This window comes from Hemitrygon akajei, chromosome 20, assembly GCF_048418815.1.
Source record: "Hemitrygon akajei chromosome 20, sHemAka1.3, whole genome shotgun sequence".
In the NCBI taxonomy this organism is placed as follows: Eukaryota; Metazoa; Chordata; class Chondrichthyes; order Myliobatiformes; family Dasyatidae; genus Hemitrygon; species Hemitrygon akajei.
In genome coordinates, this window is record NC_133143.1 from 34,088,667 (window position 1) to 34,115,787 (window position 27,121).

The window sequence follows — 27,121 nt, forward strand, 5'->3', positions numbered from 1 at the left end:
CAAAAGAATGGCATTCAGTACTGCAAAACCTACATGGAAGATGGAGTATTGGGAAACTTAAAAAAACTAAAGAAGGTAAAAAGAAGCAATAAGGGGAGAAGAAAATGACACATGATCATACTGAACTGTGAGACAGACTCGAGGTGACTTCTGCTACTTGTGCTCTTATGGGCAAGGTGTGTTGACCTGCTTCCACACGAGTGGTCCACACAGCCCACCAGTGCACACAAAAGCTTAAGGCACGTGACAAATATGTTGGATATTGCCCACGTTTTCAGTTTCTTCCAGCATTTAAGGCAATGAGGAACCAAGAGGAAAATCACACACTAATTTGCAACATCTCCAAAGTCCACAGCATTACACATGTAGAATTGGAAGTGGGGTGGCTGAAGTTAATTGGATCAGCAGATTTTTAGCTGGCTGACCCACCTGGGATGGCTGGGCTGGGAGGGCCAGAGGAGGAGGGTGCTCTTAGGGTGGGGGAGGGTCATCTTCTAGGGCTTTGTGGTGTGGGCTGGGCTGTGCTTGAAGAAGATTTAATTGAGCTGGGTTTTTCTGAAGATGACACCACAGCTTGAGATCGGCTCGCTCCCAGTGGCCGAGGCTTCACTAGCATCATGAGGGTCTGCTTTAGCAAGTATCAGGTACGTATCCACAGGAAGAAAAATCCCAGAGTCAGAACTCAGCCTGCATTCCACTGCTCCTGTGTGATGACAGAGTTAAGAGGAAAATCACAGGTCTTGTGCAACTTGTAGAAAGTCCTGAATTGTAATTTTTTGTTTTCCATTCAGATTGAATTGCAACACTTAAACCTAATAGACTGGTGCTGGTTGAAGGGCGTATATTGCTGAAATAGTCAACACCTTCATACTGCACTGAGTGTCAGCAGGACTATATGCTCAGGTCTCTGGAATTAGGATCAAACTCTACACCTTTAGACACATCTGAAGTGTGCTCCCACCTCACCATATCAAACAGCTCAATGCACGATGCCTAGCTGTTTTCCTTTATCATCCATATAGTCGGTAGGCAGACTGTTACAGTGCATGCTGATTATAATGATACTTCATATTTTCTGGAAAAGATTTGAAAATTTCTTTTGATCTATGTGGTTTACTGATATAAAGTAGCTCTCTAAAGTCTGATCACAGAAACCAAGAAGAAACAAAGCAGTCCAGGGGTTTACAACTTTCCTGTATTGCAGGAACAGCAAAGTGAATTAGTGTTTTTTTATACTGTGTTAAGATGAGCTACCAGAGTGAACTATTGCTAACTTGTTCATTTATTCTTGTAACAGTGCACGTATAGAAAATATAATACTCCTGCCGATCTCATTTACGGGTTTATGTCTTACAAACACGACCCAGAAAAGAATGATCCTGGGCAGCAATGTCAGGAAAGCTGGATGCTAGCCTTCAGTCTGCCACAGAGCAACTATCAGGGTAGTGATAGAGCTAGACAGCTAAATCTTAAACCAGTACTGTCAACATGGTGACGTTTGAAAAGTACTTTTTGGTCTGTAGCATCCTTTGACAGCCCCTGCACTCGTGTGAGATTCTACTGTATGTTAATACAAGTTACAAACACAAGAGATGCTGCAGATATTGGAAATCTGGAGTAACACAAAATGCTGGTAGAACTCCACGAGTCAGGCAGCGTCAATGGAAAGGAATACGCAGTTGATGTTTTAAGCCAATGCCCTTCATCAGGATGGGAAAGGAAGGGGGAAGAATCCAGAGTAAGAAGGTGGGAAGACGAATAGCAGTATAAGCTCGCTGGTGATAGGTGAAGCCTGGAAGGTGGGTTGGTGGGGCATGGGGGGGGGGGGGGTGAAGTAAGAAGCTGAGAGCTGATAGGTGGAAAAAGTGAAGAGCTGAAGAAAAAGGAATCTGATAGGAGAGGAGAGTAGACCTTGGGAGAAAGGGAAGGAGGAGGGTCACCAGAGGGAGATGATATGCCGGAGAGGAGAAGAGGAGTAAGAGGGGAACCAGAATAAAGTCCTTTTCATCTGAAGTTGGTTCTTTCATCCCATGATAGAAAGATAACCATCTACTATATGATGCCAACTCGGCTGTTTAACTTTATGCATGTAGACTGGTTCAGCCCACAGAGTGACTTGGGTACATTGTGTAGCACTCCAAAGGTTGCAGCTGGTGGAGTCTACTATCAACAGGTATAGTGCTGTTGAAGTCTACTTTGTCTGTTAACACTTACCTTGCTCTTTTGTGTGGTATCATCCAGAGATGGAATCTACAGATTATGAAGACCTGCTTAAGTACCTTTTAAATACTAGGCTATGTAGTGAAGAACCTGTTCTCTTGTTCATTCCCTGCAATCTGAGGCAATAGTTTTTTGAGTGCTCTCACTATCCTATTTTTGAGATACATGTCAAGTTTTTTTGTGACACAGCTATTGAAGTTGATTTTGATCTTCACTATCTTGTTGAGGTTAATGAGATACAGACAAATGACATTTTCCTTCGTAGAGATATTTAGATAGTCTCTTGAATAGGCAAGGCACCATAGGAGACAGATCTAATGTGAGCAAATAAGATTAATGAAGATAGCCAAAATGTTCAGCATGTACATAGTAGGTTGAAGGTCTTTGTCTGTGCTGGACAGATCTATGGCTCTATGCAATACACACAAAATGCTGCAAGAAATCAGGTCAGGTAGCATCTATTGAGAGGAATCGTCGATGTTTTGGGCTCAGACCCTTCATCAGGACTGGAAAGAAAGGGAACAGAATCCAGCTGAGAAGGTGAGGTGTATAAACTGGTAGGTGAGAGGTGAGACCAGTTGAGGGTGAAGGTGGTAGATGGGGGAAAGGATGATGTAACAAGCTGGAAGGTGATGGGTGGAAGAAGTAAAGGGCTGAAGAAGTGGGAATCTAACAGCAGAGGACAGTGGATCATGGAAAAAAAGAGAATGAAGAGGTGATGGGGCAGGTCATGAGGGCAGGGGCAGAGTAAAAAAAGGGTGAGGGGACAACCAGATGGGAAATAGAAAAAGAGAGGATGGGGAAGGGAATAAAGAGGGGTGTGGGGAGGGAGCAGTAAATGCCAGAAGTTAGAAAAATTGTCATTCATGCCATCAGGATGGAGGTTACCCAGTTGGAATTGGAGTTGTTGTACCTCCAATCTAAGTTTAGCTTCAATGTGGCAGTAGAGGAGGCTGGTAATTACTCTGCAACTACCCCCCCCCCCCCCACCAACCTTTCTCATTCCCCTGTATTTGATACACTAATATAGAGAAGAACCTGGACATATGCAGAGGCATTTAAAGTCATGCATCAAACAGTCGGAATCTACTTGTTTAAAATTTAATTCTGTATATCTTCAAAACATGTGCAAAATTAAACTTTCACAATGTTTGTAAAGCTTCATAAGAATGATCTAAGTACAAGCAACAGTGGGTCATTTGGCTCTTCAGATTTATTCCACCATTCTGTAAAATTATGGCAGATCTTTTACCTCAATACCACTAACTCATTGATTCCTTTAATATGCAAAAAGCCTTCTATCCCTTGTCTTGAATATATTCTGGAACTGAGCCCCCCACAACCCTCTTTCAAGTTCCAAAGAATTGCTTTTCTCTAGAGAAGACATTTCACACCATCCTGAACTTGAAAGCTGTACCCTGCTCTGCCCAGCAGTAATCTCAGCTACTATGTCAAATCCTGTAGAAATTTTGTATGTTGACTTTCAATAGCTCATGCATAAAGGCAGCTCAAGTCCTGTGAAAACTGAAGTTTTTCAATCCCTCACCATTTATAAAATATTCCAAAATTTAATCCTTTTCTATGGAAATTGATGGCCTCACATTTTCTACATTACATTCTAAATGCTATTTTTTCAGTTATTCTTTTAACCTCCCTATATCCCCTTGAAAGCTCTCTATTCCTGTTCACAGTCACAAAGCAATCTAACATTTTATCTTCAGCATACCATATCTTATCAAAAATAAAGGAATTTTGAATAGGCTGGGCCGCAGCATAAATTTCTGCAACATCTCACAACTCACTTTCGAGGACTCTTCAGCTCATGTTCTCAATATTTGTTGCATATTTACTTATTATTATTAGTTTCTTTTTGTATTTTCTATTTGTTGACCTTTGCACACCGGTTGGCCACCATGTTGGTGTGGTCTTTCATTGATTCTATTATGGTTATTGGATTTATTGAGTATGCCGACAAGAAATTGAATCTCAGGGTTGTATATGGTGACATATATGTACAGTGCCTATAAAAAGTATTCTCCCCCCACCCCCAGAAGTTTACATGTTCTATTGTCTTACAACATTGAATCACAATGGATTTAATTTGGCTTTTTTGATGCAGATCAACAGAAAAAGACTCTTCGCGTAAAAGTGAAAGCAGATCTCTATAAGGTGACCTAAATTAATTACAAATATAAAACACAACATAATTGATTGCATAGGCATCCACCCCCTTTAGTATGACACCAAATCATCACTGGTGCAGCTAATTGGTTTTAGAAGTCACACAATTAGTTAAATGGAGATCATCGTGTGCAGTCAAAGTGTTTCAATAGATTGTAGTAAAAATACACCTCTATCTGGAAGGTCCAACTGCTGGTGAATCAGTATCTTGACAAAAACTATGCCATGAAGACAAAAGTGCACTCCAAGCAACTCTGCAAAAAGGTTATTGAAAAGCACAAGTCAGGAGATGAATACAAGAAAATTTCCAAGTCACTGAATATCCCTTGGAGTTCAATTAAGTCAGTCATCAAAACTGGAGAGAGTGTGGCACAGCTCTAAATCTGTCTAGAGCAGGCCATCCTCAAAAACTGAGTGACTGTGCAAGAAGGACCTAGTGAGGGAGGCCAGCAAGAAATCTATGACAACTCTGGAGGAGTTATAAGCTTCAGTGCTGAGATGGGAGAGACTGTGCATACAACAACTGTTGCCCGGGTGCTTCACCAGTCGCAGCTTTATGGGAGAGTGGCAAAGAGAAAACCATTGCTGGAAAAATTCACATGAAATCTCAGCTGGAGTTTACCAGAAGGCTTGTGGGAGACTCTGAAGTCAGCTGGAAAAAGGTTCCATGTATGGTCTGATGAAACAACATTTGGCCATCAGACTAAAGGCTACATTTGATGTAAGCCAAACACCTCACATCATCAAAAACACACCATCCCTTCCGTGAAGCATGGTGGTGGCCGCATCATGCACTGGAGATGCTTCACTGCAGCAGGTCCTGGAAGGCTTGTGAAGGTAGAAGGTAAAATGAATGCAGCAAAATACAGAGAAATCCTGGAGGAAAATCGCTTGCAGTCTGCAAGAGAACTGCGACTTGGGAGAAGATCTGTTTTCCAGCAAGTCAATGACCCCAAGCATAAAGCCAAAGCTACATAGGAATGGCTTAACAACAAAGTTAATGTCCTGAAGTGGCCAAGTCAGTGTCCAGATCTCAATCCAATTGAGAATTTGAGGCTGGACTTGAAAAGGACTGTTCAGTCACGATCCCCATGCAATCTGACAGATTGAGCCATTTTGTAAAGAGGAATGCAGGCAACATTGCAGTGTCCAGATGTGCAAAGCTGATGGAGATCTACCCACACAGACTTCAGGCTGGAATTGCTGCCAAAGGTGCATCTACTAAATACTGACTTGAAGGGGGTGAATACTTATGCAATCAATTATTTTGGGTTTTATATTTGTAATTAATTTGGATCACTTTGTAGAAATCTGTTTTCACTTTAACACAAGAGTCTTTTTCTGTTGGTCAATGTCAAAAAAGCCAAATTAAATCTACTGTGATTCAATGTTGTAAAACAATAAAACCTGAAAACTTCCGAGGGGGGGGGGGGGGGAATACTTTTTATAGGCACTGTACTTAGCTAATGAATTTACTTTGAACTTTGAGCTTTGAATGTACTCAAGTTAAATGAGTCATTTACCGCCCAATAACCAATTCTCAGTACACGCCTGTACAATACTGTCCATGTGCTTTGGTTTTGGTTATTCAAGTAATAAGATTGAAAGCCTTAAGACGCCTTATCAAAGTTCTTCTATAAATCTATATATAGCTGGTTCTATAGTTAGATATGTCTATTTGCCTGGATACAATCTCAATTCAGTTTGGATTTACGTGGACCTTCCTCATCTGATATAGAATGCCTCCAAAGAACCTACTCAGTTGGATCTCCATTAACGAAGGTGCTGGGAAGACTCCACTCACTCCCACTCTTGACCAATCCTATACCCTTGCCTAACAGTCTGCTGACATAATACGATTCCCATCCCAGCCACTTGTTCTGCACTCCCAAGATTACAGGGTTGCAGCCATTGACGGCTATTCCATACAAAGCCAACCTAACTGCCTGTCTACCAGTTTTAGCCCTTGACTATTGACCCTAGTCCCCTTCCCTTCACAGCCTATCCATCTTTCAGTCAGTTTTCATTTCTACCAAACAATTGGACCAAGTTCTCTTTCTAATCCTCAATGCTCTGTGTACTCAGTATGACTCTTCTTCTGAGCACAACTCAGACACAAACCTAGCTGATTCCTTTGAAAGTGAAGGAAAGGCTTTAAGTGAAAAAAGCCAGTTTAGTAGTATATACTACCTTACACCTGGAATGCTACTAAATTTCACAGCAACAGTCTAGCAGTCAAAATGCCTGCTGCCTTGCTGTTAGTGACTCTATAGTGGAACTCTGCTGAGGCTAACCATTTTCTTAAATAAATGCAGAGCTGGAGATCAGCAAGGGTTGAGCAGAAAGTCTGGGATTGTTTAAAGGAAAGGAGAAATTAAGTGAGAGATAAAGTTAAAGGCTAAAAGGGGTTTAGAACTGAACAAGAGTAGAAATGAATTATCTGACAAGATGAGGTGTTTTTGTCTTAGCAAACTAACAGGAGAATTTGGAAATGTGATGCAAATTTATGTCATCTATGAACCTCTACCAATTGTTTTTTACTTAGTAACCCCTCTAAAATTTAACCTTCATTTTCCCTAATCCCAGTACCTTCAATGTAGTCATAATGTAGAAACACTGATGACACTATTTTCAGCAAGCAAGCACCTTGCTTATGACAATCAACAAGCTTTTTAGCACCTAGATTTATGTTTTAGCCTTCAATCACTTTATAAGGCAGTTGCATTCTCCAAGTAACCATTGCTCTTTCCGTCATGTTTTAAACAGCAAGTCAACACCGACCAGTGTGAAGTCTAATCCATCCAAGAGACATCGAGATCGTCTGAACGCTGAGTTAGACCACCTGGCCAGTCTCCTGCCATTTTCACCTGATATTATTTCCAAATTGGATAAACTTTCAGTTCTTCGCCTGAGTGTCAGCTACCTTCGAGTAAAGAGCTTTTTCCAAGGTAGGTGCATTTAACAAACTATGAGTATAATACTCACTTAATACAGAGTTGTTCCAGATCCAGCTTGCCTTGTTTCTGCTGGTGGGTTCTCATATTTCAATTTCAATTTAGGTTTTCATCTGATTTTGATCTTTGAAGTTGTTGCTTTGCAATATTTATCTAGTAAAATGCATCTTTTTGTTTCATTGAATACATATTTTTCCTATCATCTTTGAGGCAGAGGTTTCAGTTCTTTCCTTTGCACTTGATTTTCCTTTAGAATTTGGCTTGAGCTTCAATGTCAAAATTCTCAGCTTTACTTTTGATTCTTTCCATATTCCTGCTGCACCTTATCAGCACAGCCTCCTCAATTCCTACAGCTCTCTGCGTTCCTGCAAATGTGGCCTCTTGTGTTTCAAATTTTTATGAATGTTGCCTTTAGTTTCCCAATGTAAACTGACTCTTGTACTCTGTCTACACAATAAATCGCCTCTCTCTTTTTAACTCAAATCACATATCCTCATGTCTCCTTATATGAATTAGTATTAAGTTGTGTTGATTGTGTTCCTGTTAAGCAACCTGGGTTGTTTTACATTAATGGAACTCTGTAAATGCAAGTTTTTTTTTAAACCAAACGTTTGAAACAATTTCTTATTCTAACAGTCATTCTGGTTTTCTGGGTGTTTCTGTCTATAGCCCTATAATGCGGTCCTGTCATCTCCTTGTTGGTCAGTTGCTCTTTTGGTACTGTGTGAACTTGAATCTCAATGAATTGTCTGGATTTGATTATTGAGTAAATGATGTTGTGAGGGCTGAGAGAATCAAAGTCTAGATTAGTGGATACCAGTCGAAATGCCAAAGCTAGTAGCTGTCTGGCGTGTAGCAAACCTTTTTTATCTGGTTGTTTGGGATGTAAGAGCAACACACAAGAACTGAAGCAGGTTAGGATGCAACAACAGAAGAGATGCAACAGAGATGCACCTCTGGAAGAGAGTAATCGAAACCTTTCATCAGTCCTGAAGAAGGGTCTCGGCCCGAAACGTCGACTGTTCCCTCTTTTCCACAGATGCTGCCTGGCCTGCTGAGTTCCTCCAGCATTTTGTGTGTGTTGCTTCGGATTTCCAGCATCTGCAGATTTTGTCATGTTTGAAACAGAAGAGATGTCTCTCTGTCATATCCATCTCCAGGTTTAATGAGCTGTGATAGACTGGGTGTCACTGTGGTATTGAATGGAATTATTATTAAGGCAGCTAAACTGCCGATCAATTTATTGTTTAGCATCGCAGTTACATGGGAATGAAGAGATTTTCATTTGATTTGTAGATTATGTCGAATTTGACAACCCCATACCTGAGGTTGCGAAGATAGTAAGATTAAGGAGCACTTGATATTGTCTTTTTAATTCAAATTGCCTAATCTCAATAAAGGTTCAATGTTTACAGCAGCAGTCTAGTTTAGCATGATGCAGAGAGTATCACAGATTCAAATGGAAGAGAAAGAGCACTTCAGGTGCTGAATGGGTCCAGGTGCACTCTCTCATACTTGCTAACATCAGTGTGCAGAATTGTAAAGCCTGGTTTCACTGAGCATGTAATGGACAGTTGAAAGACTTGCAGGTGAGAGAAAACTACATTGCCTGTTGGGTATCTTCAGATATCACCAAATGATTCAACTGGTTATTCTGGTTTGAACAAATGATGGGTGAATGCTCCCAGTATCACTAATTGCTGTCCTACACTTTGCATAAAGAGTTCACTAAACTGCACATCCAGCCCCTGCGTATTCACCCAGTAGGTATGATTATGCTTTGATATTTACCGTGAAACAGGTTAGCAGGCAGAATGAAACTAAGCTCAGAATGTGGGAGCAGATAAATAAGTATTCTGAATCATAGATAAATAACAGAATTAACTACTTACCTTCCTATGATGAATCACCATTTGCCTTAAACTGGATTCTTTGCTGCTTTCTTTTACAATTATTGGAAGGCAGAGACAGATTGTTTAGTCCTGTGCCTTGACTGCTGAGATGTGCAAGGTCCATCATCTCAGAGTTTTAGAAGCCAAGGGTCCAGACAAAGTCTGTAGCACCTACACTGGTGTCTGAGCTATAGGAAGATGAAGGAGAATACAGAGTATTATATAGAAGGTGGTATTAACACTGGGGATGACTTCTTTTAGCTTTAATCTTTTCCTCAGTCCTGCCAGCCTGCTTACAGTCACGAGACCATGGAAAAACTAACAAGTAGCATATTTAAAGAGACAGACACAATAATATCAGAGTTTGCACCGTTGTGAGCATGGACTATAACCCATATGACAAGCGTTGATAAAGCTCCAAAGAACAGGTCTTTCACATTCCCTCCCATCTATTCACATGTTTGGAGTCAGGCTGCTCCATGAACTCTGCCTTAATGGAGGTTTTGGTTGTTCATGCAAGTCCTACAATACTTCAGCAAGTTGCTGATAAGCCTCTGCATTTGCTGCTCTGGTAATGTTCCCCTGGGGCTCGGAGTCCATATTTGCAAGATGAGTGTGGCTCAGAGAAGATTGTGCCCAACATGCATGTACTCCACAGTTAACTTTGTCACCTGCCTCAGGGCGGTGATTTGTGAATGATCGAGTGAAAACTCAGCTGTTTATCGGTTTTGCTGAAATATGAGCACTTGTGTTGCTGCATAGTTGCACAGCCTATGATGGTTCATCCGCTGAAAGAATTAGATGCTGGTGAAGTGCTTCTTTGCATCTCCAGCAAATCTTCCTCCACGCATGAAGACCTTAGAAAATCAAGTCAAGTCAAGTCAAATTTATTGTCATTTCGACCATAACTGCTGGTACAGTGCATAGTAAAAATGAGACAACGTTTTTCAGGACCATGGTTTACATGACACAGTACAAGCAACTAGATTGAACTACGTAATAAAAAAAAACACAGAGAAAGCTACACTAGACTACAGACCTACACTGGACTGTATAAAGTGCACAAAAACAGTGCAGGCATTACAATAAATAATAAACAATAAAATAAAATAAACAAAGCATGGATATAAATCACTATACTCAATTTTCTCTTTGTTCTATTCCTTGGAAATGCTGTCAATGAGTTCCCTGTCTCCTCATGTTCAGTTAAAAGGGAGACAGATGGGCATCTGTTCAATGGTATTCTTAACGTCACTTAACCGAGATAGTCCTATGACAATGCACCAAACTTAAAGCAGTGTTAAGAAAATACTTGGTCATCAGCAATGAACATGTGCATTTAAGCTGAGAGGTAAACACAAGAAATGACAAGCCAGTTCATAGACACCCTGTCAATAGTCTGTTTTTTTAGTGTGGGGTATGTGGGCTCTAAATAATTACAAACTTAATCCTACCAGAACTTTACACTTAGCTTAGAATTCCAGCAGACCAAATTGCATCTCTTCAATGCAAACACAAGGAAATCTGCAGATGCTGGAAATTCAAGCAACACAGACAAAATGCTGCCTGGCCTGCTGCGTTCCACCAGCATTTTGTGTGTGTTGCATCTCTTCAACACCACTCTATATTACTCTTGAATATATGTGACTGTATTCTTAGAAATAAACATTTTACCATCGTTCCTGTTGTAGTTCTTCAGGACATTTTGTTTTAGTTTATCGCGGGGTGGGGGGGGGGGGGGGGGGGGGGGGGTGTGTGTGTGTGTGTGTGTGTGTGTGTGTGTGTGTGTGTGTGTGTGTGTGTGTGTGTGTGTGTGTGTGTGTGTGTGTGTGTGTGTGTGTGTGTGTGTGTGCGCGCGCGCGCGCACTAACAGTCATTCAAAGGCCAATTGATTGAATGTTTTCGATTTTAATAAACTGAAAATTTAGCTGCATTGGTGTTTCTTTGATGAGTTGGGCATTCATTTATTACAATTACACTGAATATCATGACAGAAGTAATCATTAAAAAGTGTTCATTAAATCATGGGGCATTGATGTTTTTCAAAAGTTCATTTATTTTGTGTAAATAATAAACTACACCTTGGCATGTTATTTCAGTTAAATACTTTAAAACTTCTCTAAATCATTCAGTAAATCGAACAACTCAATTTTGTTCACTTTTCAATCTGTCTCCAATCTTCTACCTGTTCATGACCTAGTTTCCAAACTGTCATTGGAATGGTGTTCACCATTCCTAAGTGACAGTAATTCTTGGGGGTCCTTGTTAGTCAGGAACTGGGTATACAACTGATATAATACCTAGCATATATCTATTAATATATATCACTAGAAAGTTTTCTGGCAGACCAGGGGTTTCTGTTTGACTTATTAAGAGTCTGGACCAGCTGGATGTTGTGATTAGAGTACACTTATACAACACAAGTATTTGTGGGTGTATTCCAAATACTATCCATCAGGTCCCGTTCATTTAACACCCACTATATACTTTGTCTCCCAGTACAGTAACATCTCAGATTTAAATTTCCCATCACTGTTTATCAATTACACCATAGCCCAGTTCTCAACTCTGACACCCCATTCTGTCCTAAAAGTTTCCAAGATCCCTGCAGTTCTGGCCTCTTATACATTCCCAATTTACATTAATTCCACAAATGACTAACCATTTGATTGTACTCTTGCTGGAATTCCTTCTATATTCTCTTTCTTATCATCTCTGCTCCTTTTAAATATGTTTTAAAAGCTACTTCTTTTGCTAACAATTTGTTTACTTGTTCTAGTAGCTCCTTGTAACCTCAGGATGTTTTATGCATTTAGCGTGCAATGACGGCTGTTTATTCTGAAGTAACATAAAGCATATTTTTGGAATGGGATATGAATACACCAGGATAGCCTTTTGAAAGTTCATCAGAGTGATTTTAACCTGTATTGACTTACCATGATTTTTTGACACTATACCCAAAATGCTTACATTCAATCAGTACCAGTATCCTCTAACTTAATGATTACAAGAAGACTCAGCCAAAAAATAGCAATGATCTCAGCCTCCTTTTGTGTCTGTTGCTGTTTTTAATCTTTAACAAATTTCATCATCAAAATTCCTCCAACTTTTCACAATCCAACATTGCATTTTTTAAATAGTAGTTCATGATTATGAGTTGCATATAAACATGTTTTGGATAAGGAATAGAAACCACTGATCATTTTGGGAGATTTCACTTCTCACTTAATCCATTGGGAATGAAGTAAAGAAACTGAAGAAGTTTTAAGTATAAAACAAAACCACAAATAATTAGTTGCTTTGATACCAATGCCGGAGAAGAAATTTGGTGCATGGGGACACTGCTTGCCTTATTCAGGAACCTTAGTCCAATCAGGGTCAGATTTGAGTGTTTGTTAAGTCAATGTTAATAAATCTGAAACAAGATAATCATGGTTCTGAACTCAATTACACACAACAATGTACTTGCCAGGTTATTCTTCCAAAAGGGAAGTTAATATTATTCACTTGTTGGCTGAATTGTAACAGAGGCACCATAAAAGATTTATAAGATGATCTAGGGAATGATTTATTCTTCATATTTTTTCAAGGTTATTATATAATGATGTAGATAAAGAAAACTTGGCAGAAGCTCTTTCTTCTGCTGGCATAATCCAAAAAAAGTATAAACTTATCATTGGAATTAATTTCACCCCCATTAACCTTTCTAACCAATAATTTGATTTGGAAACCAAGAGTACCAATGGCCAAGATGGGATTTGAAATTGGTCTTTGCTGGAGACACAAAATGGGAACCGGCTGGTCAGATTTGGTGGTGTTCAGCTGCCCTTTGCTTCTGTTGATTGAAATGTAGAAAGAAAGAATATGTTCACCTGTTGCCTATCTCTGATCTACACTTTCACAAACAATTTCAACCCCTTGAATTGAATTTTTTTTTGTGGTTAGAGAAAGAAACCATTCAGAGCTCAAGGTTATCTTTGAGATTCAAATTCTGAATTAACATGGAAAGCGGTCATTTGTCCCAGCAGGTCGGTAGGATGATGCTGCTAATATTCCTCTTGAAATTCTTTCCAATGCTTTTCATCAAACTCCAATAGCATATCCTTCTCCTTTATTTCTCGGATTAACCAGCTGCCTTGTCTTGATTTGTTTATGCTGGTGAGTTCCACTTTTAACTGCTTTCAATATTAGATGATCCTAACAGTGGCATAACGCTAAAATAAATACTATGACAATAAAAAAGTTGAAATTAATGATTTATTTTACAAAGTCCATAAATGCTGAAGTACTCTACAATAAAGAAGTATTTTCTGAAATTTAGTTTTTTTTAATGTGGAAAATGGGTTGTTAAGAGTAGCCTCATAGGAACAGTGATAGAAGGAATGACTGGATCAGCCATTTCAGATGTTCGTTAAGAGTTAATTCTTGGCCAGGACGTGGGTAGAACCCATCAAATGTTCTTCAAGTTACGGTCCATTACATCCACTTGGAAGGGCAGATGTGGCCTTGGTTCCACGTCTATCTGAAAGACAGTAGCCCCAATGGCAGGGTGCTTCCTGTCTTCTGCAATGGAGTTTCAGCTTGAGTAATAGACTCGTAACTCCAGAGGAAGGTTGGAGGTCACAACCCTGGGAAAATAATAAAAATAAGTTTTTTTTTCTTTTATTAATCTACTCTAAAATTATATAATTTTCACTTTCAGTCAATCCCAAATTAATATATTCTATTTTGTACCTTTTAAAAATGTAAATGACCTTTACAAATGGTTATCCCCTGATCCTCTGTGGTTTCTCAGTCAAGTGTTAACGTAAATAATTTGCTTCAGCTATTCTTAGCTGAATTTCCTGCTTTATCAGTGAAATCACGGCATATATAGGATAGAATCCAATACCTTCAGTGGGTGTAGGAGATGATCTCCAAAAAGATAATTGGGATTTCCAGATTCAACTATACAGTCAGGCTAAAGAAAATGGCTTGTTCTCATCAGACAAGGGGTAGTTGATTGGAAATGGGTAGAGAAACCACTTAACGAAGATTAAAGATTTAATATAATTGTCAAAGGAACCAGGGTGAAGAGAAGGAGAATATTTTCTTGCATTACAAACCTTAATGATCTAGAATGTTGTACCTGAAAGTGGCAAGAGATGTGTCATTCAAAAGGAAATATTTGCACAAGCAAGGGGTAACAGATGAGATTTGGAACTAATTAAAGATTTTCATGCTCCAAGGAATAACAACTACTCAACTTTTCTTTTATCGAATACCCACATCCTGAAGTAGTTTAAGAAGCTGGTTGTGGTCTGTCCTCTTTATTTTTTCTTCAAGTAATGCCATCTAAGAGCCTTCAATGCAATGGAGAACATTAGTCATATGCAGACCATACAGAGTAAGTTACTGGTTTTCCTGAACTGACAACCACAATCGTTAAACTTATCGCTCTATTCTTAATGCTATAGAATCAATGCTTCATTATGGAGATTGGTAAAAACAGATTCAAATCACAGACCCAATCTTTTTAAAATAAAACAGTAGCAGTACTTCTTGAAGCAAACACGAGAAAATCTGCAGATGCTGGAAATTCAAGCAAAACACACAAAATGCTGGTGGAATACAGCAGGCCAGGCAGCATCTATAGGGAGAAGTACAGCTGATGTTTGAGGTGGAGACCCTTCGTCAGGACTAACTGAAAGAAGAGATAGTAAGAGATTTGAAAGTGGGGGGGGGGGGAGATCCAAAATGATAAGAGAAGGCAGAAGGGGTAGGGATAAAGCTAAGAGCTGGAAAGTTGATTGGCAAAAGGGATACAGAGCTGGAGAAGGGGGAGGATCATGGGATGGGAGGCCTAGGGAGAAAGAAAGGGAGAGGGGAGCACCAGAGGGAGATGGAGAGCAGGCAAGGAGTGATTGTGAGAGGGCCAGAGAGAGGAAGGGGGGGGGGGGGGGATAAATAAATAAATAAGGGATAGGGTAAGAAGGGGAGGGGCCTTAATGGAAGTTAGAGAAGTCAATGTTCATGCCATCAGGTTGGAGGCTACCCAGCCGGAATATAAGGTGCTGTTCCTCCAACCTGAGTTTGGATTCATCTTGACAGTAGAGACCATGGATAGACATATCAGAATGGGAATGGGACGTGGAATTAAGATGTGTGGCCACTGGGAGATCCTGCTTTCTCTGGCGGACCGAGCGTAGGTGTTCAGCGAAACGGTGTTCGTCAGAGAAAGCAGCGTTCCACCAGCATTTTGTGTGTGTAGCAGTATTTGTTGAATCATTCTGCAAAGTGAAAGTACATATGATATTGAACATGCGTAAAGGACATTATTTCTTGAGGAAGCACATTGTTTTGGCGAGGTAAGAGCCTTCCATTCTGTCCTGGAAATCTATTCCAGGGCAGAAAATTAAATTATCTTCTCAGGCCATTTTAGTTCAATGATTGAAACTAAATTAAAACAGTTCCTCAGGTATGTAGATAAAACAGAATCTTTAAGATAGCACTTATCCATTTAGCAGAGTGAATGCTGGAGTGAATTTTCATTCAGAGAAACTTAATTGAGTAAAATAGCATTAATAAATCCATTGCATGTGGTGAGAAGGTTAAGAACAGGATGAAGTAGTGGACACAATAATAATTGTGGAATTTTTGTTAATGCTAACAGGATTGAAATTGGGCTGCCTCAATGTCACCATCAGAAAGGCAGCAGCATAATTGCCTTTCAAAACTGAGGAGTCATTAAATGTCACATGTGATTAAACATCATTTAAATCACATTCCAGATTCAATAAGATATGTCACTCTTGTATCATTACTCTGAGTTGATGTTCAATGCATAATTTTATAGAAAAAAAACATGATTTTTGCAGTTGCACAAAGAATGGAATGAAATATTACAAGTACGTTGTGATGCTTACAATTGAAGTCCTCATCAGCTGAATTTAGCTAGCCTTTTTTTTAATTCACATTTAGTCCATTTTGATTTCAGTTTTAAAGCAGAGAACTATTTCAAGAGTATCACATTGTGTTTATTTTAGGTTTCCAGTATCAGCGGTTGTTTTATTTAATTTCATTTACTGTAACATTCTGACTGGTTGCATATTCCAGTCATCCGCATGTCGCCGTCGGATAAAGATCATTAGGAAAGACTGGCTGAGGGCAGGAGAATTTCTTTTATTGGTAGTTTCATTACCTGGGTTGCTGATTGCAGTCACTATTAGTTTTCTTGATTCTTGTTAAAATGTCTCAGTTACATTGAAAACTTCTTGAACTGCTGTGATAGTGAAATGTAATCTTATAATGTCACAAATAGAAGGAAAATTAACATCCATGTCAATAGAAAAAAATAATCAGGGAAGCTGAGGCTAGAGATTAGAGCAGGCAGTAAAAATTCAAGTCTAAAGTGTGTGCTGATGTTTTATCCTCCCCACAGATCATCAGGTAGCCCACACTAACATTTGCACAAATTCTAAGATTTCACCAAGGATCTAACCTTGCTTCCAGCAACCACTTTCGCCTCTGCATGGTGCTCCCGTGTAGCATGTTCAAGGAGAATGTTACATACCATATTTCCATTGATGATTCCCAGCACCATTATCTCAGCACTATCTCCTTGACCCTCTGTTTATAATTTGTTCAATATCCAGTATTAGGATGAGCAGAGGTTTAAACTTCAATAATCTGCTATCTGATTATTCAGAACTTCTGGTGACTCAGCATCTGGCTCACCAAGAGGTAGTTACCAAGAGTGCTGCCAAAAGGCTTCGGCCTGAAATGTTGACTGTATTCTTTTCTTAGATGCTGCTTGGCCTACTGAGTTACTCCAGCATTTTGTGTGTGTTGCCAAGAGATATTTACCATGTTCTCTGGACCCTGGCTCTTGCATTTTCTTCCAGTTCACTGGACTCCTGCTCTATTCATCATGAATAGGCTGTCACTGCTCCCCTCTAACTTTCCACGACCCTGTTTACCACTATCCTTTTCAACCCACAAGGATTCTGTTTCTATCCTCTCTTGAAAAACATCTTAGATTCCAAACCTTGCGTCCCTGTTTAACTTACCAAGATAAATTGAAGATTCTTTTTAATTCTGTGAAACATGTAAAAAAGTTGAATTAAATGTGTTTTGCAGCATTAATAAAATTACACCCTGTAGTCCAGGAGATCTGCCAGTCCAACACCACTAAAATCCCAAAAGTACTGGATTATTGGAATTCCACTGCAAAATATTCAGGACTCAAACTGTTCACTGTCATAAATTCCATTCCATATCTACCAAATCCCTAAATTTCCTGGCTGAAATTGAATTAAACTAGATAAAGTTTCAGTATAACTTCTGTCTACATCAACAGTGTTGAGAGGTTTGAGAACTTTCTGTTCTTAGAAGTGAGCAGCGTCAATAGCTTGTCCTCGTCCAGCTGCAGTCACCATGATCATGAAAGCTCAGCTGTGCCTCTTCTTCCTCAGGCAGCAGAACACACCTCAAACTATTTCCACTGACGCACCACAGAAAGCATCCAATCTGGCAACTGTTCTGCATGTGACTGCAAGATATTACAGGGAGTTATGAACACAGCTTGGCTCATCGTAGAAACAGCACCCCCTCCATAGATTCTGTCTCCTTACCCTGGACGTTCTCTCTTCTGCTCTCTCCCATCAGGCAGAAGGGACAAAAGCATGTTCCACCAGGTTCAAGGACAGCTTCTACCTCACTGTTATAAGACTATTGAAAGGTTCCCTAGAATTTTCTGATTTTATCTATATGAACAGTATGCAAGATGAACTTTTCATTGCATCTTGATACATGTGACAATAATAAAACAATTTAAATTTTTATCATTTCCAACACCAAGATCATCATTTTTCACCTTTGTATCATTGCCCAACAACAGAGCTCCTGAAATCCTCAATCATGCCTTGTTATCTCTAGCCTTAATTAATCCAGTGCATTCCTACCAAGCATGTCTGATTCTAGGTCGACCCTGCTGAGTGTGCAAACTCACACAGTTCCATTCACCCATCACCTTTGTGTTAATAACATATTCTACCCTACTGAAGAAGTCTTCTATTTTAATATCCACAAATCGTTCAATGGTCTACCCTCTCAGTATCTTTGAATGGATCGCTATGAGATGTTAACACTCCTCCAATTATGGCCGCTTGAACATCCTTGAACTTAGTCACCCTGCTATTAAGAACTGAATCATCTCTACCTTTCTTGCCAGCTTTCAGGCACAGTTTAAACTTTGGTCAACAGTCAAACCTTCACGTAGTTTGATTTTAAGGTTTTGTTTGAAACACCCTTATGAAGTGTCTCAGGAGGTTCTATGTAAATGGATGCTACTGTTGTTGACAATGGGTGTGCTGGGGCAAACTTTCACTTTAAGCAAGCTATGAGACTGATTGAGTAAGATCAGCTCCCTGTTGCATGTCCTGTCCAACTTGCCTAACAGGGTACTAGGCAGGGTATATAATGGGATCTCAATCCAATGCTGCTAGAATTGCAATGTTCCTCAAATTCAAAGTTACCTCAATTAAATAGTATTAAAATATACAATGCTTATATTGTCTTTACAGAGCCCCAATACATCCTAAACTTTACTCCACTTGCATATGTATTTTCACTTGAAATTTCCTTTATTTTCCTATTATCCCTAAAAGACCCCTTCCAATGCCCAACCTTGGCATCATGCCACCTCCCTTACATTCCTCATTCACATTCTCTTCCTTCAGTCAACAGGCCAAGCAATCTGTGATATATGTCTTGCATGTACCAGTATTCATTTATAGCCCCTCTGTACCTGCATATGACCGCAAAGGCATTTATAAATGTACATGCAAGGATATATATTTGCTGATGGCTGGTTACAGTTTCTGTAGCGACCTGGATAATGTAATACACAAACTGGATTCTAAGCTGTATAGACTTTTATGGGAAATTGTGCAAGATTAACAGCTCCAAGAATAGAAACATGCTGTTCAACTTAAATGAACAGCCATTTCACTGAGAAACAGGAAGATTTCCATATGGACGATTAATTAACAGGCAAGAGTGAGGCCAATCCTATAAAAATAGTAAGTGAAAAATTAGGGAATCACTCACTATATTTCACTTGCTTTGTTTCTTGGAAAGAGATCCAAGGTTTTGTTTATTATTTTAGGAATACCAGCCAACATTTTTTCTGAATTTGTTTTTAATTACTGATTTCTAAAATTGTATCGTTGCTGTAGAGAAATGTCTACAGATGAATAAATCAGGTTTTTTCAGAAACTGGAAGAAGAAAGAAATGCTTAATCATAGCATTTGTAGTGCTGAAAGGAACATGTAAATGGACTTCCTTTAAAGAAGAAAAATAAAATGGCTTCTCCTTGGATTAAAAGAACAAATTTTCTGATACTAATGTCTGCTTATTTGAATACTGCCAAAGATTAACTACGCTATTACAGTAATAATAACCTCATCTGGTTTGGTAATAGGGTTTCCCCTATTTGGCCTCTTTGTGACTCTGTATACATCAATAGGTTTGTTTCTTAACCACTGTCTAAAATGGCCTCACAAACCAGTCTACCCAGTAACCAATTAGAGTTAGACAATAAATGGTAACTTGACAGCAGCAGACACTTCCCAGGATTGAATGAAAAATAACATTTACTTTATCTGGAAAGATGCATAAACTGTGTGCAGTATATTTGAATCTAGTTATGTAAATAAGTCATGAGGCTGCAGGGTATATTGAAATCAGTGTATACCTATGATGCACATAGCTTATGCAGAAAGTGGCTGTTAGAATGAACATGTGTTTAGACATCCTAACTCCCTTAAATATTATTGTAATTAGAACTTAACAGTACTCCAGCAACATCCAAGGCTCATTTGAAGATACAACATAAAATACGATGAGCTAAAAAAGAATAAAACAGCAATTTTGCATTTGATAGCATTGTGCAAAAGTTCCATGGTCATAAAGACAAACAGCACAGTATAAGCCATGGAGGTTCAATCTCCCAATTGTTGGCTGAGTAGGACGATTTTGAGTAGTTCATACTACTCAGATCAAGGCAGGGCAGGCGAGCTCAAGACAAGATTCTTTTCACTGTAAGACAACAGCAAACAATCTTAAAGTTGCCATCATTTAAGGCAAAATTAGAGCAAGAAAGATAGAAAAAATGCAAAGAAAAAGATTGTGAGTGAAATATGAACATACAAAACTTTAGGTATTATTACTTAAAGTTCATCTATGGAATAAGAAAATAACATCTCCAGCACATGGGTAGCCTGTGATTGTATAGCGGTCCTGAAGTGTAGAAGCATTTGGGTGTCCTATGGGATAATTTGCAAAAAACTAGTATGCAGGTGCTGAAAGTAATTATGAAAGTTAACAGAATGTTATCACTTACAGCAGTGGGAACTGAACAGCAACGTAGAGAGTTTATGTTTCAGTAGTTCAGGGCTTTTGTGAGACCACATGCAGAGTAGCATACACAGTATTGAACCCCTTACTCCGAGAAGAACTTTAGTGCATTGGAAACATTTCAGAGACCGTTTTCTGCATCAATGGATGAGCTGTCAGATGAAGAACTGTGGGACAAATTAGGCCTTATCTGCTGGGGTTTTAAAGAATGAGATGTGTTACGTACCCCGTAACTGGGTCACTTACCAGCAAAGATAGAGAGGTCTGTTGAAGTCTGATGGTACTATTTTTAACAGTATTTATTGATAGAAATACACAAAAATAATATCAATGCAAACACACAGATAATATACGTCGTCAATACTAAATCTAAAAGCGCGGGTATGATAATAATCAATAAGAAATAATCTGTATCATTGTCTAGGGGATAATGAATTGTCCGATGGAAATATATAGTTCGTTCAGTTCATACAGGCTGCCGCCGTTGGGGACCCTGTGTGGCAATTGTTGGAGAGAGAGAGACGGGTTAAAACTTGCCCATTCTGTTTATGATGTCAATCCTTCGAGAGTCGTTGAGAGTTGAGTTCCCCATTGTTAGCTAAAAACCGTTTTTCTGTGGCAAAGGTCACTGATTCCGGGCAAATGGAAGTGGACACAAGTGGCCTTCCACCGGCTTTCGCTATCACGGGATCGCTAGCGTTTCTTCTGGTGCATCTGAGGGGCTGTTCCCAAAGACCCTCTTTTTATCCTGACTCACAGGGGCTCAGGTGTCAATCAGGTTGGGGATGATGCAATCCCTCCACCAACTTCCTCCTTGGTTCATTGCCTGGGGCGTCGATGCATCGTCCAGGATGCAATACACAAGTCCGTCTCCAAGAGACAATAGCCGGCATCAATGGGTCCGCCTCTCGGAGGCCAAGGCACATTCCAACGCCTTGTGGATTCTGCATGTCTTTCTCTCATTTCCTGTGTCTCCCGAATGGACTCAATAGTGATCTTGCGATTCTCACAAAGGAGGGGGCTACCCCCGCACCCTTCGGCCCCTCAGAGCTGTGGTACATTCATAACAGAGGCAAGTAGATTGAAAGATAAAATATCAATAGGGGTATGGACATGGTGGACATGGGAGGATGGAGGTGAAGCAACTCTTTTTCTGTCAGGAACTCTTCCTCAAAATGTGTTGAAAGCAAGAGTTTCAGGATTTTTTTTGAAGGGGGTGGGTATGTAATAAACAGGAGGTAGGGAGTTTGTGAAAGTGATGGTGAATGATCACGACAGGTGGGTGGGAGTGCAGAGTTGATCTTGCAGGCAGATCTGTCATGATCTTATTTAATGGCAGAAGAGTCATGAGGGGTTAAATGCTCCTAATTTGTGACTTACTCATGTGCCACAAGGAAAGAATGGAGATGCTAATCATGCCTAGTAATATTCTTGAACTTGAAGACTGCATGAAACCTCACAATTAATACAACATGTGAATCCAATAATGATAACAGAGGGGATTCCAAAAAATGTCCTGCACTCAGTAACTTTATAGCTCATCAATAACTCATTTGTGATGGTAGTTCAGAACTTGAAAGAATATTTCACATCACAGCAGTTTCAGACAGCAGAAAAATATACATTTGATGCATGGGATCCCAGCATTCGAAAACCTGTCAACTGGTTAATGTTTGGTTAAAGGTTCAGAATTATTTAATCAAAGCACAATAAGCCTTGTGACTGATGATGTAGAAGATTGTGAGTGAAAGGACGTCCCTTTAGAACTGAGATGAGGAGGTATTTCTTGAGCCAGAGGATGGTGAATCTATGGAATTCATTCTCATGCAAGCAAAGTCATTAGGCATATTTAAGGCAGATGTTGATAAGTTATTGATTTGTAAGTGGGTTAAGGTTATGGACAGAAGGTGGGGGAATGGGGTTTGTTAAGTTTTTTAACTCCAAAACATAAAACTTATGAAAAAGAAAACAAGGGAGCCAAGAGAGGTGAATCTTAGTTCGTTTTTTCTGTAAGCAAGGTGCACATGCTTCATGTGTTGGTGTAATGACATATGCCATTTAAGTACTTCTACATTTAACCCACAATGCTTTATTAAACAACAACAAATGCTTAACCAAACATACGTTTATAATATTACTCAAGCTATTACTGAAATATTAAAAACACAATAGGGTTTCAAAAATAAATCAGTCGTGTTTGGATGGGGGAGCAGATATTTTGGGCTGAACAGCCGAATTCTGCTTAAATATCTTATGGATTTCTATGGAGAAGCCAGTCAAGGATTTCGCCCTGTGCGAGCCACAAATGCAACCATCAAAAGACAAAAGTCAAACTTGACTACAAAATGGTGAGATTTGCTTTTCTGGATCCAGAAAAGAACAACTGTTCTTTTTAAAAGTCAGTGCAGTTTGCAAGAGAAACGCATGACACAGAATTTTATTAAATACAATGAAAGTCAACTGGTAGGAGTGCAGTCCCTAATATTCATGGCATGGCTTGGAAGATGACTCCTCTGAGGTGTGGCCATGTGGATGAATGATCCCAGACCAGTGGTGCTGACTGAAGCATCATAGGAGAAGGAACATCAGGATTTCGCTCCAGCAGATGTTTGGACACAGATCTAAGTAGTCAAGCAGTCGCAATCTCGCGCTGTTTCTCTTGACTGGGGGAGAGTTTGCTGCCAATTCTCAAGTTGGAGAATCTCAGAATAAAAAGACGGTAATACCGTAACAGCGTCAGTCAGTCTTCCCTTTCGCTGTGAAATAGGTGATACCTCCCTGTCCCTTGTGAGTGAGAGAGAGAGCCTGCGGCATGTTGAAGTGTCGGGTGAACAATAGTTTTTGCTGACTGCAGATCATGGTTTTTCTTTGGGCGCTTTGCTATTGCTTGGGGGGAGGGGGAGGTTGATATTGCTATTTGCATTGGGGAGGGGGCTTTGGGGCTCTAACAATTTTCTGTCATTCATTCTTTTGGAGTTCTGTTTATCGTGGATGCCTGTGAAGACCAGTATTTCAGGTTGTATACTGTATACATTCTCTAACAATAAAGGGAACCATTTGAACACAACACCAGCACAGTTACTATGAGTCACTAAAAGGAAATATGCACATAATGACAATTGCTGCACTTGATACGGATTTTACTTCTGAAAGCAATTTTGCGACTTGCAGCTATGTGATGAGTCACTGGGACTCTAAAGATGAAGTTACTGATTAGCGCAAAGTCATTAGTGACACATCAACAGTACTGTAGACTGTCCCATTAAGGGAAGAATACATTCGACATATGGCCCATTATCTGAGGAAAGCAAAAGGTCAATTCAGGGAAAGATGTAGAAGCCTTGAGTTAGATGCTTTGTGCAATATCCAAATACGGTCAGGATCTCAAATTAACTTGGTGATCAACAATGTTAGGAAAAGATTGGGTAATAGGTCCAGAATCTGACCAGGCATATTATTTGCTGCTGAAGATGATCTTTAGTTCAGAATATTGCATGAATCATCTGATATCAGTAGCATATTTGTTTTTTGCCCTCCAATTTATGGACATAGATTTTTTGACAATAATCATTGAGGTCACTCAGGACTCAACAAGATATGTTATTTATACAGTCCATGAATACACTTTGAGAGGATGGACTAGCCTGGACACGCCTCAGTTGATAATTTAGCTATATGATCTTAGGCAATAAAATACTCAATAATCACAAGGATGTCTAACATAGAAATATTGAATGTTCTCAGAAAAAGCATTGTAGAAGTGCTACAAATGGAATTCACTAGAATCATACATGTGAAGGCCTCTGGAAAACAGGGTTAAAGATCTGGGGAAACTTGTACCCACATGGTTATTTGCCAAAGAAGCAGTTATACCACCTAATACACCATTATGGACATAGAAATAGCTAACTTGATCACTCCCCATAGGTCAGGAAAGAATGACACAAGAGGTTATTTGAAGTCAGGAATGTACCTCTGTGTGTGGAAAATATCATTGAAGAGTTAAGTTGGATCATTACTATGTACCAACAACCAACAGAATATGTGCTGTATCATCCAATGATTCTTCCGGAACATCCTGTTTCTAGTGGGACAACAAAGAGTTACTTCATCTAAGCCAACAGGTTTCTAGATCTGTAGGTTCTCCTGCTCAATGAACTAATGAGGATTTATACGACTGTCCCTCTCATTATCACTTAATCCAAGATGGCTGGGCACCAAGATGGCTCCAATAAGTGGTGACTCCTTGTGTGCAGCTCAAATGGAAATGATCAAATATTCCCATTTTGGACTGCTAAAGCTGAGAACCACAGTCACAGCCATGGGTACTTCAGTAAGCAACATCATTTAAAGATCATTTAGAAACCTACTGATGTTCAAAATCATCAGCCCCGGATGCAAGACTCAGGACGTGAGTACAGTTCCACTTTAAGAAAAGGAAGTGGGGAAGGCGTGTTGGGTTTCAGAATCAGAATCAGGATAATTATCACCGGCATGTGTCATGAAATTTGTTAACTTAGCAACAGCAGTTCAATGCAATACATAATATAGGAGGAAAAATAAATAAATTAATCAATTACAGTGTATGTATATTGAATAGATTAAAAATCGTGCAAAAGCAGAAATGATATATATTTAAAAAGTGAAGTAGTGTTCACAGGTTCAATTAGGAATTAGATGGCAGAGGGGAAGAAGCTGTTCCAGAATCACTGAGTGTGTACCTCCTACCTGATGGTAACAGTGAGAAAAGGCCATGCCCTGGGTGCTGGGATTCCTTAATAATGGATGCTGCCTTTCTGAGACACCACTCCTTGAAGGTACTTTGTAGGCTAGTCCCCAAGATGAAACCAACTAAATTTATGACCCTTTGCAGCTTCTTCTGGTCCTGTGCAGGCAGGAGTTCAGTCTAGTCATGACCAACCTCTCAAAACATTTCATCACTGTTGATGTGAGTGCTACTGGGCGATAGTCATTAAAGCAGCTCGCATTATTCTTTTTGAAGCAAATGGGAACTTCTGCCTGCAGCAGTGAAAGGTTGAATGTGTCCTTGAATACTCCTGCCATTTGGTTGGCACAAGTTTTCAGAGTCTTACTAAGTACTCCATTGGGATCTTCCACCCTGTGAGGGTTCACTCTCTTTAAAGACAGCCTAACATCGGCCTCTGAGACAGAGGTCACAGGGTCACCAGGCGCTGCAGGGATCTTCACAGCTGCAGTTATATTCTCCCTTTAAAAGTGGACATAGAAGGCATTGAGTTCATCTGGTAGTGAAGCATCGCTGCCATTCATGCTATTGGGTTTCTCTATTAGGTACCCAGGGATTCATCTTCAAATCTGAATACATATGCCACAGTTGTCACCAACTGCATCGAGACCTGTGTAGATGAGTGTGTGCCCTCAAGAACATACTGGACATACACAAATTCACAAGCCATAGATGAACTAGGAGGTTCATAGTCTGCTGAGGGCTAGATCTGTGGCACTCAAAGACCAGAATTATACAAGAATACCAGGTACAACCTACAGAAGGCCATCAGATTTCTAAATGAAAATGAACCCATGTTCCTCACCTTTCCTTACTCTCTTTTTGCACTCTGTATTTAATTTAATTTATATATATATATTCCTATTGTAACTTATAAGTTTTTCATTATTATGTATTGTAATGCATCGCAGCCGTAAAACAACAAATTTCATGACATATGCCAGTGATGTTAAACCTGATTCTGATCCCTCGTTCAGAGATTAAAAGTTAGGCAAAGTTCAGAGCATGTGAAGGATGCTCTAATATTATTGAGGCCAATAACATTTCCCACTCAGTCTAAGTGTCATTCAGCTACACGCGCTGAAATCAGAAACCACAGAATCCTTCTTACAATCCAAGGTTCATCTCTCAGGCCAAGGCTGAAAGAGATTGGCAGGGTGGATTCCCAAGAATAAGTACATCTTCTACCGCAGAAGGAAATGACTTAACAGTAGCCAACTAACCTACCTGGACATCTTTGGGATGCATGAGGAAACTGGACGTCGATTTGGTCAAAGGGAGATCACGTGCAAAGTTCACACAGAGAGCAGCTGATGTCCTTGGACCTGTACTGCAGTATTGTACTGCCCTCCATTGTGTGAGCATCCTGGGTACTTGGAAATAACGGTGGAGAAAATTCTTCTCAGATTCCATTACATCTTGAGAATTGAGTGAGTAGCACTTGCCTTTTATGGGAAGCTCAAAGTTCTGAAAGGGATCTCAAGTCATCTGAAGAAAGCAGTCTATCATGAGCTGAACTTTGGGAAATTCCATATTACTGGCATATCCCTCTGACCACCAAGTGCGCTCCTGAAGGAAAATTCAAAGAATTCCCCTGTCATGTGCCATACAGTTTGCCATTGAGCATTGAGTTTCTAGGGTTTTTGAGTTTCTGTATTTAGTAATCAATATCTTAAGCCCTTGTGTCTTCAGTTTAATCTGGTCAAGTTAA

The 27,121-nt window shown here is 39.7% G+C and overlaps 1 protein-coding gene across 1 annotated transcript in view; it reads left to right on the top strand.

Annotated features, from left to right (window-relative positions):
* The window catches only part of LOC140713713 (aryl hydrocarbon receptor repressor-like), a 188,081-nt gene that overhangs the window by 23,184 nt on the left and 137,776 nt on the right, over positions 1-27,121 (top strand). The window contains 1 exon segment of the mRNA XM_073024128.1: positions 7,168-7,349. Coding sequence (XP_072880229.1) covers positions 7,168-7,349 — 182 coding nt within the window.